At 51.2% G+C, this 18828-nt stretch overlaps 1 protein-coding gene across 2 annotated transcripts; it reads left to right on the top strand.

The window, feature by feature from the left end:
* Positions 1-94: 94 nt before the first annotated feature.
* Positions 95-18606, top strand: ERBB3 (erb-b2 receptor tyrosine kinase 3). 2 transcript variants are annotated; one of them, XM_044226295.1, is made up of 28 exons: positions 95-408; positions 3816-3967; positions 4497-4683; positions 5348-5473; positions 6108-6173; positions 6345-6463; positions 6569-6710; positions 7058-7171; positions 7264-7384; positions 9792-9865; positions 10034-10124; positions 10385-10590; positions 10803-10935; positions 11351-11441; positions 11658-11812; positions 12211-12264; positions 12836-12977; positions 13592-13711; positions 13842-13940; positions 14129-14314; positions 14464-14619; positions 14868-14943; positions 15128-15274; positions 15677-15774; positions 15867-16055; positions 16218-16289; positions 16490-16784; positions 16962-18606. In XM_044226295.1, the coding sequence occupies exons 1-28, from the start codon at positions 327-329 to the stop codon at positions 17486-17488; spliced, it is 4020 nt and encodes a 1339-aa protein (XP_044082230.1). In that variant the 5' UTR covers positions 95-326; the 3' UTR covers positions 17489-18606. The 2 variants fall into 2 exon arrangements, with proteins under 2 accessions (XP_044082230.1, XP_044082231.1); XM_044226296.1 differs by lacking the exon at positions 95-408 and adding an exon at positions 3256-3411.
* The last annotated feature ends 222 nt before the right edge of the window (positions 18607-18828 follow it).

The raw sequence follows: 18828 nt of genomic DNA, 5'->3' as shown, positions 1-18828 counted from the left end.
CGTGGACCCGCACTAGCGCGTGGGGTGCGCTCGCGGCGGGCGGTCCGCAGCTCCAGCCTTCTCCACGCCGGCCTCGCGCCGGAGGGGGCGCGGCCGTGAGTCACCCCCTCCCCCTGCGCTCCCTCCTTCGCCCTCTCAGACATACACCCCTCCCCTGCTATCCCGCCCCGGACTCTGGCTCCGGCTCCGATTGCAGTTTGCAACCTCCTCTGCCGCCGCTACCAAGTCACTGGCGGTTCAGGTGGCTCCGCTTCGATGTCCTAGTCCAGGCCCCCCCGCCGCCCGGGCTGGATTCGGCGGGGCCGCCGTCACCCTCCGCTGGAGTCATGAGGGTGAACGCGGCTCTGCAGGTGCTGGGCTTTCTTCTCAACCTGGCCCAGGGCTCCGAGGTGGGCAACTCTCAGGCAGGTAAGCCGCGCGGGAGCAGCGACCGTCTCGGAAACTGGGATCCCTAACCCAGTGCGCGGAATCCTGGAGGGCAGGGGGTAGGATCTGGGGCGATGCGAGGTTGGGGTGCCGACCCTGGGTCCGCTGGGACCACCTAGGCAGGGACCGTCAGCTTCGGGTTCTCGGCGCGGTCCGGGCGGGGTCGGGATTCCTGACATCCCCCCCCACACACACACACACACATACACACACCCCACCCTCCGGAGCGCGTCGCCGGCCTTCTAATTTGTCTCTCTCGGGCGGGGGTGGGGGGTGGCTGACGCCGACAGATCACACTTCCGAGGGACTCTGTAGGGAGGGGAGCTGCGACCTCCTTCTGTAAACGTGAGGAGATGATCGGAGGTGGAGGTCTTGGAGAAAGGGGGGGGGTCTCTGTTTGTTCCCCAGCCCCATCCCTCGGGTTTCAGCACCTCTAGTTTCGTTGTTTTGCCGACAGGGCGGAGCTATGGAAGGGTTGGGGGGGTTGTTGTTCTCAACGTTTGGAAAAACAAGAATGGCACCTCCTCTTCCGTGAGTGGGCCTGCCCTGGGAAGGGCTGAGTCTAACCAAAGGGCCAAGTACAGGTGACATCAGGGTGAGAGGCCACTCAGAGGCTGACCTCCCTCTTCTCCTGAGGATAATAAAGCTGCTGGTCCCCAACTTGATCAACCGCTCTTTGTCAAGACCCAGACTGATTCAGTTGTTATTTATTGAGCATCTACTATGTACAAGGCCCTGGGTCAGGAGCTGTAGGGTCAAGGACTTCCAGCCTCTGCTTCTCAGTTTGTCTTTTCCCTCCCCAACCTGAGACCAGCAGGGCATCACTCCCACCTTCTGAACTTCCTGTATCCTGGGAGTCCTTCCTAAACCCAGCTTCTCCTCCACCTACATTGTTTATTGTTGGATATTGCTGGTCTGTTTCTCCAACTCTCATACCATCAGAGCCCACCCCCTTGGGTGTCTCTGGGACTCTGGACACCTGAGGGTGCTGGTGCTGCTCACACTGGAGATATCCTGTTGCTCTCTTCCCCTCCCCCAGACCTCAGCTTGGGGTTTGGCACAGCCAGGGCCTCTTCCCCAGAGTGGGAGTGGGAGAAACACCTGTGCTTCCCCCACAGTTGCTGGGCCTAAATTTAGACCTGGGATCTTGAATGTAAAACTCCCAGCTGGTGGAGGGCGGAGGGGTCTGGGGACTGGAGTGGGAGGGACCAAATAGAATGACTGCATCATGGTCCCATCCAGACCCTTGCAATCTTCAACGAGGAGCCCAGGAGTCCCAGATCCTGGCCACCTTCCCTGAGGGAGACAGGAGGCAGGCATGGTTGGGTTTCTTTACCCTTTATCTGGATCCTGCAGCCTCTGGGCATCCGGCCCTGTCTCAGTCCTTCTATAGTCCCTTTGTCCTGGCTGCGATGGGGGTGGGGGATATTGGAGAGGAGGCCTCTGGTTGAGGAGGGGCTGAGGATTCCTGGTCTGACCCACCCCAGTGCTCTCTACCAAAGGAGCGCCCAGGCCCCTCCCTAGGCCCCTGGTGCCTGGGTATGGGGATCTTTATTATTCCCTTCCCCCAGCCCTCCTCCCCAGGCTGCGTGTTCCTCCTTCGAGGTGGTTTTCATGTTTTTTTCCTGAGCAGGCCCTTTGCTCCCTGTTTGTGTAATATGGACTTTACCCCCAGGGTGGCAGAGAACGGGGACCTCTAACACTGTAGCCTCCCAGACACAGACAAGAGTCTGCACAAACACATAAAGGCAGGTGGGATGGATGGGGCCACCTGAAATACTTCCTTATAAGGAAACCCAAGGACAGAACCAGTATAGATTTCTGGGCCAGTGAGGGAGCTGGGTACACGCTTGTCTGTGTGTGTGTGTTGCAGATGCACGTACACACACACACCCCACTTCTCTGTGTAGAAATCTTGGCTCCTACCTTATCTGGGGAGGATTGGCGCCTTGTTTTGGAAGAGAGGGTGTCCTGCCAAGAAGGGGTTTAGGGTGGGGCTGTTCCCTAAATGACTAACCTTCCTAGTTTCTCTCCATTCACCCCAAGGACCCTAGAGTTCCCAGGCTCCTCTGGAAGCTCCCAGTCCCTGCACCTGTCTGCTAGGTCTAGCCCACCCCCCTTCCTTTCCATTGTGGGGAGCGATAGGGAATGGGCGGCCTCAAAGGTCTAGTACTGGTCAGACTAGGGGTATACCTAGGAGGAGGGGCTGGCCCTCACTAATGTCCCTTCCTCCATTCCCACTCCCGCCCCCTACTAAACCACCAGTGCCTCAGGGAAGGGTGGTTGGAACAGGTGGTTTCTACCCTCACCCTCCCCACAGTCTTTCCCAGAGCCAGAGGAAAGAGACCGGCCTAGGGCTTCAGGGTCCAAGATTTCCCATACCCTCTCTATCCTCCATACTTACAAGGTCACGTGAACCCCCAAGACTGGCATGCCTCATGAGGATTGCCATGTTGGAAAGTTTTTTAATGAATCTTTTGACAGTGAAATTGGGTGGAAGGCTTAGAATAGTGGTGGTGGGGGGAATCCTCTGCTGTTGCCCTCCAGGCTACTGTGTATTTGCTGGAAAGTGATGCTGAGGAGCTGGGGTGTGTTGGGATAGGGGAAGGGAAAAGGGAAGTCAGAGTTTAGGAGGAGGGGATGTGTGGGGTAGGCAACCAGCTCCTTATCTTTCAGCTTTAAAGACAAAGCTCACATTGACCCCTTCTCCCCACCAGAGCTCCCCCTCTGGTGAGGTCACTTGTCTGAGCCCAGGGCTTGAGGTGGGGGGACGGGTGCTACTGAGGACAGGGTGTCTCGGGACAGGGTGGAGCAGCGCCCCTCTCCTAGATAGAATTGCCTCATTGTGGGCTGAACTGTGGCCCTGGGCACTGCCCCCACCCTCTGCCCCCATCCCACCCTCAGTAGACACAATAGGGGCTGTGTGCTAGCCCCAAAGAGATATTTATTCCAGGACCCAGAGAGAGGCAGGATGGGGGTAGAAAAGTAAGTACCCTGGTCAGAGAGGGGGAAGGGAAGAGGAGGGTAACCAAGTTGGAGTCCTTTTCTAACCTCTCTAGGGAGGGAAAGAAAACCCTACATCCTCTTTGATTAACTCCTTAATACCCAAAGTCATACCTGAAAGGGGCACGGAGGAGGCCGTGGTGGAAAAGGGAAACCTTTTCACCTGCCTGTTCAGAGAGATGGTGAGGGGATTCTGAGAGAGGGGGGAGTTCAGGCTCTCAGTCCAACGTAGGCTTTTGTGTCTCTCTCTAGGGGTGACGGTTGGAGGTGGCTGCTTCCTGATCCTGTTGAATGTTACTGTAGGAGGCAACCAAGGGGATGGTTTTGGGGGACCGGGCTGAACACTTGTGTCCAGCTCTTTGCCATTCTACCTCCACTTTGAGCAGTGTGTCCTGGGACTCTGAATGGGCTGAGTGTGACGGGCGATGCCGAGAACCAGTACCAGACGTTGTACAAGCTGTACGAGAGGTGTGAGGTGGTGATGGGGAACCTTGAGATTGTGCTCACGGGACACAATGCTGACCTCTCCTTCCTGCAGGTTAGAGTCCCTCACTCCCTCCCTCAACCTCTTCCCCCTTAATCCTCCCCATAGAAGGCTCCTTCCCTTCCTCAGGGTTATCCTCTGCTGGAGTTCAGCATTCCTAAAACTCTGCATTTCCAAAGAGCCAAACTTGTGTGTTTATGGGGACCGTGACTGGACTCTGGGACCTCTGGTCTGGTCAGGGTCGCCAGGGATGCACAGGGGATAGGGATGAGAAGCAGGCACAGGTAGAATAGTGTTACGCACTGGGAGCCAATGGAAAGAGGCACCTAGGAAGGTGAGGAAGGGACCAAGTGAGGACCCTCCTGGCATGAGGAGCTCTGAAAAGTAAAGGGTAGGAGATTAGAATTCCTGTCACTTCTGCCGCCTGTCTTCCTTGGCAGAAGAGACACGGCAGTGTGACATCAACTCCTCCCTACTTGGAGTAGGAATTAGAAAGAATTAGAGGGGTTGGGGATTCCCTAATGAGGGGATCGAGCCTTTTGCCCTGTTTTCCCTCCCACTGACCTGATCTGTTCCATCACAGTGGATCCGAGAAGTGACCGGTTATGTCCTCGTGGCCATGAACGAGTTCTCTACGCTGCCACTGCCCAACCTCCGGGTGGTGCGGGGGACTCAGGTGTACGATGGGAAGTTTGCCATCTTTGTCATGTTGAACTATAACACCAACTCCAGCCATGCCCTGCGCCAGCTCCGCTTTACTCAGCTCACTGGTCAGTTCCTGACGATTCCTTCCAGTCTTGCCCCTCAACCAACCTGCAGACAGGTCCCTCCATGATGATAACCCAAGACTGCCCATTAAGTGCCCCCTTTGTGGGGCCCACCACCTTGACCACTGTGCTCTAAAGGTCCACTACTCCCCACGAGGAGGGTCCCCATGTCCCGCGGGGCTGGAGTTAGCTAGATCTATTACCCACTCCTCTACCTTTAAAACACGGCATACTTTGATGTCCCTTCTTCCCTGGGAAGGGGAGTCCTATCTCCTCCCCCTCACAATTCCCCGCAGGCTGGGGGGAATATCGGGTTTAATACCACAGGGCTACCTTTTACTTCTCCCTGTTCCAGTCAGTTGGAAAACACACAGGTAGGGCGGAGGAAGGAGGCGATTGAGTCAGGGATCTTTTCTCTTTCTTTCCCTTCCCCTCCCCCACTGGCTAAACCGGATCTGGACAGGTGTCTGAGGAGGCAGGAGTTTCTTTTGGCCTGGCTCCTCTACCTCACAAGGCAAGCCTTCTCTGCAGTGTAGATTTAATTAGACATACTTGTCTGCCCCATCTCCCCTTCTCCTGAGGCTTGGGTGGCCTTTTGGGTTGGTGGGGGAGGGAAGAAGAGGTCTGCTGTAGCCCTTATTCCTGTCCCTTCTCTTCCCCACCTCAGAGATTCTGTCAGGGGGCGTTTATATTGAGAAGAACGATAAACTTTGTCACATGGACACAATCGACTGGAGGGACATCGTGAGGGACCGAGGTGCAGAGATAGTGGTGAAGGACAATGGCAGGAACTGTGAGTGACCATGATCAAGACTGCTCCCCTACCCCCACCAAATAGAGTGACCTCTTTCCAGTCATCATTATATCCCTAATGTGAACCCACCTCTCCACTGGGGGAAAAAAAACCACCTCAGGCCCTAGACCCAAGGAGCCTGCCAGGAGAGAGCAGGCCAGTCTCCTAGAATCTAAATTCCCGAAGCATTATGTGAAGAAGAGGAGCAAAAGACTTCTGTATACTAGGTGGGGAGGCCAGATCTTTGGACTCCATATCCACATCTCTTTCCATTACAACATTCTCTCTTCTCCCTAATCACAGTCTGCTGGTCCCGGTCCACTCAAACGCACGTATTCCTACTGGGTTCCGTTTGGAAGGAGTCACCAAGTTCTGGGCTGGGACTGGGGCTGAGCTTGGCAGTTGCCCGGGACCCTCCCATTCAGCTGCCCTGTGGGTGGTGCGGAGGTGTGGTTCCGCCCCTTGTTGACCCATTCGCTGGAGCCCAGCCCTGCTCTGCAAGGGGAAGGAGGGACACTGCCCTAGCTCTTTGCTTCGTAGGACTGGGGTGCCTGTGTGCTGACATCATACCCTGTTGATTCAAGCAGGCCTTTCTTAGCCCTGACAGCCCTTTGTTGGTTTCTTTCCCAACCAGGTCCCCCATGTCATGAGACCTGCAAGGGGCGATGCTGGGGTCCTAGACCAGAGGATTGCCAGACATGTGAGTTTCCTCCCTCGAAAAACTTCAAGCTCATCCACTTTCCTATCCCTACCCACCCCGACCTGTGTCAACATTGTGGGAAGGGACAAGCCTAGAAGGCAAGAAGTTGAGCAGTGGCCTCAGAATATAATCTTAAGAGCCCTCGCTGCTATGCTTTCTGTCTTTCTGTAGTGACCAAGACCATCTGTGCCCCTCAATGTAATGGTCACTGCTTTGGGCCCAACCCCAACCAGTGCTGCCATGATGAGTGCGCAGGCGGCTGCTCAGGCCCTCAGGACACAGACTGCTTTGTATGTACCACCATTCTCCTGGATTCAGAAATGGGGATGTGGGCTTTGGGGAGGAAGTAGGGATACACACATAACGTGAATTTTATGAATCTCCTATGTCCTTAGGCCTGTCGACTTTTCAATGACAGTGGGGCCTGTGTGCGCCAGTGTCCACAGCCTCTAGTCTACAACAAGCTAACTTTCCAGCTGGAACCCAACCCCCACACCAAGTATCAGTACGGAGGAGTTTGTGTGGCCAGCTGCCCCCGTAAGTGCCTAAGAAGAGGAACAGGGGTTGTGAAACCAGGATTTTAGACAAAATTTTAGGAGGTAAAAAGGATCAAGTTGGGTGGGAAATCAGGCTGTTGGTTGTGATCCTCTAACCACTTCCAGTGAATGATTCCTGTGTCCTACTCCCTGTCTACTTCCCCAAGATTTTTAGCCTAGTTCTGCAACAAAGCGCAAAGGGCCTTTCTCATCAGTAGGACAGTGCTTAAGGAACCCCGGGTAGCGGATTGGGACAAACCCAGCACAAGGCAGGAGGGAGCAAGGTTTAGCCGGTCGTTGGCAATGTTTCTCCTCCCTCATCTCTAACGGTGCCCTCCTCTTTCCTAGATAACTTTGTAGTGGATCAAACATCTTGTGTCCGGGCCTGTCCTCCTGACAAAATGGAAGTAGATAAAAATGGACTCAAAATATGTGAACCTTGTGGGGGGCTCTGCCCCAAAGGTGAGTAGGAGATGGTGAGGAGGTGGTGAAGAGACCTCCTTTCCCCAGAGACCAAACAGGCCCCACCCACTGAGCCTCTTTTGTGTTTACAGCATGTGAAGGGACAGGCTCTGGGAGCCGCTTCCAGACTGTGGACTCTAGCAACATTGATGGATTTGTGAACTGCACCAAGATCCTGGGCAACCTGGACTTTCTTATCACTGGCCTCAATGGGTTAGAGATTCTGCTTCCCCTCTCTAATCCCCTACTCCAGCCATCGCCTCACAGTTCATTGCATTTGGCTCAACCCTTCATATGGGCAGCTGATGAGGAATATAAATTTATCATAAATAGAAATCAAGCCCTATTCTGCTCTGTGCTTGAGATTCTCTCCCTCCTCCTCTGCTCCTCCCCCTGCTTTCTTTCTCTCTCTCAACATTAATAAATAAAAATCTTCTTTTAAAAAAAATAAAAGATCAGAGTGCCTGGGTGGCTCAGTGGGTTAAAGTCTCTGCCTTCAGCTCAGGTCATGATCCCAGGGTTCTGGGATCAAGCCCTAGCATCGGGCTCTCTGCTCAGCAGAGAGCCTGCTTCCTCCTCTCTCTCTGCCTGCCTCTTTGCCTACTTGTGATCTCAGTCAAATAATAAATAAAATCACTTAAAAAAAAAAGTAAATGAATAAAAGAGGGACTCCTGGATGGCTCAGTTAATTAAGGGGCTGGTCATGTCCCAGGGTCCTGAGATGAGTCCTGCATGGGACTCCCTGCTTGGTGGAGAACCTGCTTCTCCTGTGCCTGCCACTCCCCCTGCTTGTGTGCTCTCTCTCTCTGACAAATAAAGTCTTTAAATAAATAAATAAATGGAATATAAATCATAGCATTTTAGAGGACACACAGTTCCTGACCATACCTAAGTCTGTTTCCCACCCAGGGCTTGAATCCCTCAGAGACATCCCTAAGCAATCTGATACCATCTAGTTAAGTGGCAGGGGACAAGGACATTGTGTCCTCCTCCTCCTCCTTTTTGTTTTTTCTTTTTTTTTCAAAAAGATTTTACTTACGCTATTTATTTGTTTATTTTAGAGAGAGAGAGCAGGAAGTGGGGGAGTGAGGGCGAGAGGGAGAGAGAGAATCCCAAGCAGGTTCCATGCCAGGCATACAGGTTCGTGCAGAGCCTGATTCATGACCTTGCAGTCATGATCTGAGCCGAAATCAAAAGTCTGATGCCTAATGGACTGAGCCACCCAGGCACCCCTTAAGATTTTATCTTTATGGGGGTGCCTGGGTGGCTCCGTGGGTTAAAGCCTCTGCCTTCGGCTCAGGTCACGATCCCAGGGTCCTGGGATTGAGCCCCGCATCAGGTTCTGTGCTCAGCGGAGAGCCTGCCTCCTCCTCTCTCTCTGCCTGCCTGTCTGCCTACTTGTGATCTCTGTCAAATAAAATAAAATCTTCAAAAAAAAAAAAAAATAAGATTTTATCTTTATGTAATCTCTCACCCAACGTGGAGCTTGAACTCACAACCGTGAGACCAAGAATCATGTGCACCACCAACTGAACCAGCCAGGTGCCCCTACCTGAATCAAAAAAAAATTTTTTAAGATTTTATTTATTTATTAATTAGAGAGAGAGTGAGAAAAAGTGCACATGGGGGTCAGGGGAGAAGCAGATGGGGAAGGAGGAAGAGGTGAGCACAGACCTGACCTGGGGCTTGATCCCTTGACACTGGGATCATGATCCCAGCTGAAACTAAGAGTTGGATGCCCAACTGACTGAGCCACCCACCCCCTAAATCAATTTTTTTAAAAGATTTTATTCATTTATTCGACAGAGAGGGAACACAAGCAGGAGGAGTGGGAGAGGGAGAAGCAGGCTCCCCACTGAGCAAGGAGCCTGATGTGGGGCTCAATACTAGGACCTTGGGATCATGAGCTGGGCCAAAGGCAGACACTTCTAAAGACTGAGCCACCCAGGCGCCCCTCTAAATTTTTAATGAGAGTTGCCACTTGATGATTTTCTAATTCCATTATTCCTTATTCCTTCTGCATTTATTTGTTGGCATTTTAGTGTTAGGAAGTCTTTCCTTCCCATTGATTGATTGAGAACTATTTCAGTCCTTTATAATCTTTTATAGTCGTTATTTTGGTGTTCGGCTGTCGCTGATCTGGTCACTGGGGGCTTCTTCAAGCTGGATCCTGTGTTCTTAGGGCTTGTACCCTTCATTCTCTGACCACTTCCTTACTCTTTTGCATCAGCTGCTGTAAACTCATGTTATATTTCTCCTGCCCTAGCCATTTCTCCAAGGAGCCCTGTTTCCTTTTAGTGGAGAATGGTATTTAGAAACTAGGTTCTGGGGGTGCCTGGTTGGCTCAGTGGGTTAAAGCTTCTGCCTTTGGCTCAGGTCATGATCCCAGGGTCCTGGGATCGAGCCCTGAGTTGGGCTCTCTGCTTATCGGGGAGCCTGCTTCCTCCTCTTTCTCTGCCTGCCTCTCTGCCCACTTGTGATCTCTATCTGTCAAATAAATAAATAAATCTTTAAAAAAAAAGGAAAGAAAAAAATAGAAACTGGATTCTGAGGCTAAGCATGCTTGTTGCTACTGGGTTCTACCTCTACCTTGTTGACTGGTTTTTACTGTTCTCTCCAGAGACCCCTGGCACAAGATCCCTGCCCTGGACCCTGAGAAGCTCAATGTCTTCCGGACTGTACGGGAGATCACAGGTGAGTAGGGGGAGAGGCTTCCCTTTCTGGAAGAGGTGAACCACTGGCACAAATTGTTATTTAGCTACTTACAGAATCATGTACCCAGTAAGAGGGGAGGGACTGATAGAACCTGAGAAAGCAAGGGGAGAAGACTCCAGGCTCACGTTCCTCTTTCCAACCCTTCAGGTTACCTGAACATCCAGTCCTGGCCTCCCCACATGCACAACTTCAGTGTCTTTTCCAACCTGACAACCATTGGGGGCAGAAGCCTATACAAGTGAGTAGTAAGGAGTGCGACGGTGGTAGCATGAACCCACGCAATGAACCTTGTTTCTTACGCAGCCTTGAGAAAAATACAGGCATTGTCTCACACAACACGCCCAAAGCGTCTGAGAGTTTGAAGGGGGAAAGGCGGAAGGAAGGGGAATTGCTCTTCCTGGTCTGACTGATCCAGAGAAATGTGTTGAATGAAAATGAATCCACTGTGTGGTCATTTTTCCCAGTATAATCTCCCTTACCCTGTCGTCTTGTTCTCAGCCGGGGTTTCTCTTTGTTAATCATGAAGAACTTGAATATAACATCTTTGGGCCTCCGATCTTTGAAAGAAATTAGTGCCGGGCGTGTCTACATAAGTGCCAACAGGCAGCTTTGCTACCACCATTCTCTGAACTGGACCAGGCTTCTTCGGGGGCCTCCTGAAGAGAGACTAGACATCAAGCATAATCGGCCCCGCAGAGACTGTGGTGAGGGGAAGGGCCCCTGAGGTGGTGGGGAGAAGGAAGTCAGGGAGGAGAGGGTAAGTGTAGAGACTTCTCGGGCCTGGAAGCAGGAATAGGGATTAGGGGGGAGTGGGTAGAGCCAAGGAAAGGGGAGTGTTAGGCTGGAGGCATTTATGAGGAATAGTTCAGAAGAGGGCATGTGAAGAGACCCCTCCTAACTCACCCCTTCTTTCCAGTGGCCGAGGGCAAAGTGTGTGATCCCCTGTGCTCCTCTGGAGGATGCTGGGGCCCAGGTCCTGGTCAGTGCCTCTCCTGTCGAAACTACAGCCGAGGAGGTGTCTGTGTGACCCACTGCAACTTTCTGAATGGGTAACGCTGAGGGGCGAAAGAGTCAAGCAGCAGTGGGGGGATGGGGCCCTGGGATGGAGCTATTCAGGTGGCACCTGAAAGCCTTTAGTCAACTTCCTTTTTTTTTTCTTTTTTTTTTTTAAGATTTATTTATTTATTTTAGAGATGGGTGGGGGAAGGGCAGAGGGAGAGAGAAAACCAGGCAGACCTGAGCCTGACATGGGGCCTGATCTCATGACCTTGAGATCACAACCTGACCTGAAACCAAGAGTTGGACACTTCACTGACTGCACCACCCAGGTGCCTCTAGGCAACTTTCTACATGTGTCTTGGTGGGAATGAGTAAGGGGCTGCTGTGGTTAGGGAGCAGGACATAAAGGTCAGGACTTAGAAGTGACCTCTCTCCCTTTGCCCCCCCCGCCGCCCCCAACTACAGGGAGCCTCGTGAGTTTGCCCATGAGGCTGAATGCTTCTCCTGCCACCTGGAGTGCCGACCCATGGAGGGTACTGCTACATGCAATGGCTCGGTACGGTAGCAGCACCAGGATCTCTAAGGGAAAGAGGGGAAGGGCAACACAAGAATGTCTTGGGATGACATGGCCAAATCACAAGGCCAACACGGGGAGGCCAGACAACGCTAGGGTCTGTGGTTGGAGCATCCTAAATGTCTGGGTGGGCCCTGGCTGGGAAGTATGAAATTGACCTTGAGATCCCATTCTTCCCAACCTTCTTTTTCCACCCAGGGCTCTGATGCTTGTGCTCAGTGTGCCCATTTTCGAGATGGACCCCACTGTGTGAGCAGCTGCCCCAGTGGCGTCCTCGGGTCCAAGGGCCCCATCTACAAGTATCCAGATGCTCAGAATGAATGTCGGCCCTGCCATGAGAATTGCACCCAGGGGTCAGTGATGGGATGATAAGGGGGGAGGGGAAGAAACAAAACTAGGCGGGAAAGAAGAGGGTAAAGTGGGGCTGAAAGAAGAAAAGGACTATGATTTAAGAATCATTCCAAGCTGTATCAGGAAGGATTGGAGAAAGGGGATCTCTCAGTAACAGCACAAAATGATACTGGGTTTCGAGAACTTGGAATAACCTCAGCTCAGGGGACTTTCCTTCAAGAGAGGGACCGGGGGAGAATTGGCAAGCTAGAGATATGGGGGTCGTGTCTCACATGATGGGGCTTCAGGATGGGCTACCATGGTAGGGTCTTAAACAATGTCGTATGTTGAGGCTGTCAGAATTGTGCTTCCCATGAGAGTCTCCCAAGCTTCCATTTAAGGAGATGACTTTCTTCTCCAGGTGCAAGGGACCAGAGCTACAAGACTGTTTAGGTCAAACACTGGCACTGATCAGGTATGATGGGCTTGGAGATTTAGTTAGCTGGGGATATTGGGAGAGAAGCTAGGGAGGGGGCAGTTACTTGCTGGGAAGAGAGGAGTCTCTATTCATTGTGGCTTTCTATACACACCACTGTCACTGGACTTGGATACACAAGAATCCAGGCTTCTGGCATTCCCTTCCTTTTATTCTTTTTTTTTTTTTTTTAAGATTTCTTTTGTTTATTTGACAGAGAGAGATCACAAGTAGGCAGAGAGGCAGGCAAAGAGGGGGAAGCAGGCTCCTCGCTGAGCAGAGAGCCCAATGGAGGCTTGATCCCAGGACGCTGAGACCATGACCTGAGCCAAAGGCAGAGGCTTAACCCACTGAGCCACCCAGGCACCCCTGGCCTTCCCTTCCTAAAATTAATTTATAGTATCCGCAGAAGGTCCAGATTTAGGTTAACCCTTTCAGTGCTCAAGGATATGTGTATGTGTGAATGTTAATTTCTTGCCTCAGATCTGTACTATACATTTAATGTAAGCATAGGTGACATTTATAAGGGAGGTGGAGACCCAGGATAATGCTGGACTTCCCTATCCCACAGCAAAACCCATCTGGCAGTGGGTTTAACAGTGGTAGTAGGATTGGCAGTGATTTTCCTGATCCTTGGAGGCACTTTCCTCTACTGGCGTGGGCGTCGGATTCAGAATAAGAGGGCTATGAGGCGCTACTTGGAACGGGGTGAGGTGAGTGTCTAGTTTACACTTGAAAGGTAACCTGTATACCATCAGTCTTTAAGAGCCTCCACTTTTCCCAGAGATTTGATTCCTTTCTTCAAGGAGGTAATATGGTCCATCAGAAAGAACTCTGGCCAGAGAAATGGGAGAAAATTAATTAATGGCAAAATTAATTTTGCCATTAATTGCCAACATGACTTTGAAGAAGTTAGCTTTCCTTCTCTGTGCCTCATTTTATGCACGTTACAGAAGAAATAACAACATTGATCCTTATAAGATGCCTGTAAGGGTGAAAGGGGATGATGTATGTGAATGGAATGCTCTGTATGCTTTGGAAAGCATAGAGAATGATAGAAAAAGTGATAGCATTACCAGCTCTCCCCTCTTCCTCCCATCAAAGAGGAAACCCAGCCCTCTTGATTCTTGATCTCATGAACACAACAGCGTCCTCAGTCCTTAGGGTCTGTTACTCCCCAATATGCCTGCAATGCTTTTTAAGACCGTTCTTCTTGCTCCCCACCCCTTTGGGCCTTGTTGCTCTGGGCATCCACCCATAGGAAGGGGGTTGGAGTGGGACATGGGAATGGACTTCCCTGAGTATTTTCTTCCCTTCTGCTCCTCAGAGCATAGAGCCTCTGGATCCCAGTGAGAAGGCTAACAAAGTCTTGGCCAGAATCTTCAAAGAAACAGAGCTGAGGAAGCTTAAAGTGCTTGGCTCAGGCGTCTTTGGAACCGTGCACAAAGTGAGTGGCCCACAGGAAGTCTGTGGAAGAGGAAGGGAAAGGATCTAGGGTGAAGGAGAGAAAGAGTTGAGGAAAAGGGCTAGCCCCAGGAAGAGTGACCTTATGCTGACTCCTGCCCAAAACTTTGCAGGGAGTATGGATACCTGAGGGGGAATCAATCAAGATTCCAGTCTGCATTAAAGTCATTGAGGACAAGAGTGGACGACAAAGTTTTCAAGATGTGACGGATGTAAGTGAGGGAAGGGTATTGTGTATCCCCACTGGGAGAGAGGTCACTATTAGACAGGATTTTGTAGAAGCATGGGCCTGTATTAGCAGATACTGTTAGCCATAATAATGTCCTTGAATGTTGGGATAGGCCTGGTCGGTATATATGAACCTTTTTGATTCCTGGATGACCCCTCCTATATCTCGTAGCATATGCTGGCCATTGGCAGCCTAGACCATGCCCACATTGTACGGCTGCTGGGACTGTGCCCAGGGTCATCTCTGCAGCTCGTCACTCAGTACTTGCCTCTGGGTTCCCTGCTGGATCACGTGAGACAACACCGTGGAGCGTTGGGGCCCCAGCTGCTGCTCAATTGGGGAGTACAGATTGCCAAGGTGAGAGGAACCTGGAAGAGCTCTATGAACTGCCTGGCGGGTTGCTGGCAGGGAGGTTGAAGTTCTGAGAGGTGCCTTCAGGGTTTGGGATGATTCTGGATCTCAAGGATCAATTCCCCCGACCTTAAGAACACTTCCTTCCTCTGTAGGGGATGTACTACCTTGAGGAGCATGGTATGGTGCACAGGAACCTGGCAGCCCGAAATGTGCTACTGAAGTCACCCAGTCAGGTTCAGGTGGCAGATTTTGGGGTGGCTGACTTGCTGCCCCCTGATGATAAGCAGCTACTACACAGTGAGGCCAAGGTGAGGTTGCATGAAGGGCTGGGTAAGGAGGTGGGGGGTAGAGTGAAGCATGGGAGTAGGGGGCAGTCAGTGGTCTCCTTCAGAGGCAACAGAAGCTGCACAGTAAGTTCAAGGAGAGGAACCTGGAAATACTAGAAATTCAAGTTCAGAAAACAACAAAGAAAAGAAAGATTAAAAACTTGGGGTTTAGAAGTGCTGAGAAAATTTGTGGAAGTCAACTGATGACACTTTTGCCCTTAATTCCCCAGACTCCAATTAAGTGGATGGCCCTGGAGAGTATCCACTTTGGGAAATACACACACCAGAGTGACGTCTGGAGTTATGGTCAGTCCATTTGGATATCCTCCATACCATCACTGGCCCACATTCTATAGTTGCCTCTTGAGAGGCCCTTCTTAGAGTTTCTAATCCGTCTAGATCCTTGTGTTGGATCAAGTTCTGCTTTCCCTCCATTTTCACGCCCTTGTCTACTGTTTCACCATCAACCAGTCATGTCTTCCTATACCAGGAGTGACAGTTTGGGAACTGATGACCTTTGGGGCAGAACCCTATGCTGGGCTACGACTGGCTGAAGTACCGGACCTGCTAGAGAAGGGGGAGCGACTGGCACAGCCCCAGATCTGTACCATCGATGTCTACATGGTCATGGTCAAGTGTGAGTTACCTGCTGATCCCAGCCATTTCCTTCCTTCCTTCCTACCTTCCTGCCTGCCCTTCTTGCCTCCCTCCCTTCCTCCCTCTCTCCCTCCCCTCTTCTTTCTTCTTTCTTTCTTTTTTTTTTTTTTTTTTAAGATTTACTTACTTGAGAGAGAGAGTGCACATGGGCGGAGACGGGGTAGTGGTGAGAGAGGCAGAGGAAGAGACAGTGAGATTCCCATGCAGACTCCGCACTGAGCAAGGAGCCTGATTCTGGACTTGATCTCATGACCTGAGCTGAAACCAAGAGTCAGGGTTTAACTGACTGCACCACCCAGGTGCCTCCAGCCATTTTCTAGCCGACTTCCCTCCCTACTCCAACTCCCCTCTTATGGCTCTACTTCTTGCATCTTAACCCCAGGTTGGATGATTGATGAGAACATTCGTCCAACCTTTAAAGAACTAGCCAATGAGTTCACCAGGATGGCCCGAGACCCACCACGGTATCTGGTCATAAAGGTGAGCAGTGATTAGGAGTTGTCAAAGAGATCTAGAGGCAACGGGACTTGGCTGGGACTAGGACCCACCTTAACCATCACCTGTCCCTACAGAGAGAGAGTGGGCCTGGAATTCCCCCTGGGGCAGAGCCCCCTGCTCTGACAAACAAGGAACTGGAAGAGGTGGAGCTAGAGCCAGAACTGGAGCTAGACCTGGATTTGGAGGCAGAGGAGGATGGTCTGGCGGCCACACTAGGCTCTGCCCTCAGCCTACCCGTGGGAACACTTAATCGGCCCCGTGGGGTAAGGTGCTTCCCAGCATTTTAAGACTTTCTGCACCCTGAGCCCTCTACCTATCTGCACCCTCATGAACCCTACTGATGCCCAGATTAACTACTCGGAGGTCCCCATGGTGAGTAGATTTCTCCCTTAACCTAAACCTTTTCCTCACCTTTTTCATCCTAGAGCCAGAGTCTTTTAAACCCATCATCTGGATACATGCCTATGAACCAGGGTAATCTTGGGGAGACTTGCCAGGTAAGGTCTGTCTCTTCAAGGGGCTGCTGAGACGCTGGGTGGCAGTGTCTTAGGATCCATAGGGACAGTGTGGGAGACTGTAGAAATCAGAGGTTTAATCAGTGCCCCACAAAAAAGAAGCATTGAACAACCCAGTCTTCTGAAGAAATACCTCTTCCCTCTTCTCTCTGTAAATCTCTGTGTATTCCTTTCCTCCTTAGGAGTCTGCATTTTGTGGGAGTGGTGAGCGGTGCCCCCGTCCAGCCTCTTTGCACCCAATGCCACGGGGACGCCTGGCATCAGAGTCCTCAGAGGGCCATGTGACAGGCTCTGAGGCTGAGCTCCAGGAGAAGGTGTCAATGTGTAGGAGCCGGAGCCGGAGCCCACGGCCACGTGGAGACAGTGCCTACCATTCCCAGCGCCATAGCCTGCTCACACCTGTCACCCCACTCTCCCCACCAGGGTTAGAGGAAGAGGATGTCAATGGATATGTCATGCCAGATGCACACCTCAAAGGTGCTAGACTCTTCCTAGAGCTTTCCTCAAATCCTTCTCTGATCCTTTCCCTAGGCTCCTCTTAATCCTTTCTTCTCTGATCTTGTTCCCTCCCTTTTCATTTTTTCCTAACTTTCCCAACTCCCCACTGTCTACCACCACATTCTCCACATACCTATCCTCCTTCTCAATCCCTAGGTACTCCCTCCTCCCGGGAAGGTACCCTTTCTTCAGTGGGCCTCAGTTCTGTCCTGGGTACCGAAGAAGAAGATGAAGATGACGAGTATGAGTACATGAACCGGAGGAGAAGGCGCAGTCCAACTCGTCCCCCTAGGCCCAGTTCTCTTGAGGAGCTGGGTTATGAGTACATGGATGTGGGATCAGACCTCAGTGCTTCCCTGGGCAGCACACAGAGTTGCCCACTCAACCCTGTGCCCCTCATGCCTGCTGCTGGCACAACCCCAGATGAGGACTATGAATATATGAATCGGCGACATGGTGGAGGAGCTCCTGGGGGAGATTACGCAGCCATGGGGGCCTGCCCAGCGGCTGAGCAAGGTTATGAAGAGATGAGAGCTTTCCAGGGGCCTGGACACCATGCCCCCCATGTCCACTGTGCTCGCCTCAAAACTCTCCGTAGTTTAGAAGCCACTGACTCCGCTTTTGATAACCCTGATTACTGGCATAGCAGGCTTTTCCCCAAGGCTAATGCTCAGAGAACATAACCTCTGCTCACTGAAGTACTCAGGGAGCATTTGATGGCAGCTATTGCCTCTAAAGGGTACCCCTCTTCTCCCTAGTCCCTCTCTCACGGGTCTTAGCCCTATTTCCCCAGCCCTAGACAATTCCATTCAACCTTTGGAGGCTTTTAAACACTGCAACAAAATTCTTGTGAGATGTAGCCAGCTGTGCACTTTCTTCCCTTTCCCAATCCAGGAAAAGGAGATTTTCCCCTATTTTATGTGTGTTCCTAATCCCATTCCTCAGCTTCCTCAGGGAGACTCCCTGGAGATATGAAGGATTACTCCCATGTCCCTTTCTCTCAGACTCTGACTTGTTGAGATTAGGCTTTAAAGTGTGCTTTTGTTTCCTACCAGACTAGTAAGGAAGGGGAAAGTGGGTTGGGGGGAACGAGGCAGGGGAAAGTAAAATTTTGGCTGATGACTCAGCCCCCTGGAAAGAATGGAAAGCTTCAAATCTTGAGTGAAGAAAGAGGTTGGGCACAGATATTTAGAGTACTATTAATTCTGCATCTACTATGCCAGGCATCATGCTAAAGTTTACCTATGTTATCTCATCTAATGCTTACAACGATTCTGTGAGCTAGTTATTCTCCCATTTCACAAATAAGGAAACTGAGCCTTAAAGAGATTAAGTACATAAAGTGGTGGGTCCTGGATTCAGAATCTCCCATTTGCAGGTTTTCTCCCTGTAAGGTATCAAGGCAAACTGGTAAGTCAGAGTCCTTGTCAGGGCATTGTCGTCTTGTTTTTGCACTGAATCAAGTCTAACCCCAACAACCCCAGCCTCCTCCTACACCCAGACTTCTCATCTCAGGAAGTGGGGGAAGGGGATGGTCGGAAGGAAAAAATAACTGGACATTTTTGTGTAAACCATAATCCATATGTGCTGTAAATGATCACTTCTTACCCAAGGGACAGATTCACAAGAGTCCCAAGAGCCACTTTTAGGGTCTGTACTCATCCAGGGAAACAACCAGTTGGGATAGAAAGAGGACCCAGCTTCAGGCCTTTGCTCGGATGGGAAACGGGGTGTCTTGTTATCACTGAAGATTTTTGTTTTGTTTTTATACGCACCTGAATAAAAAAATGCCGGTTTTTCAGCTTCCTGTCTGTCAAATGTAAGAAAACCTTTAGTGTGTAAAGTCACCCCTTTGCTCCTCAGCAGTGGGTAGCCGCCACCGCATGCTGTTCTGTCTTGTGACCCCTTCTATTCTGCATCTTGCAGTTTACTCAGCCCTACTTTTCTTTGTATCTGCTGAAGACAAGCATAGCACACAGTCCTTTTCACTGAAAGCTTTTACTAGGGATCTCTTTACAGGACA

Source organism: Neovison vison, chromosome 12, assembly GCF_020171115.1.
Source record: "Neovison vison isolate M4711 chromosome 12, ASM_NN_V1, whole genome shotgun sequence".
In the NCBI taxonomy this organism is placed as follows: domain Eukaryota; kingdom Metazoa; phylum Chordata; class Mammalia; order Carnivora; family Mustelidae; genus Neogale; species Neogale vison.
This window is presented reverse-complemented; position numbering and strand designations above follow the sequence as displayed.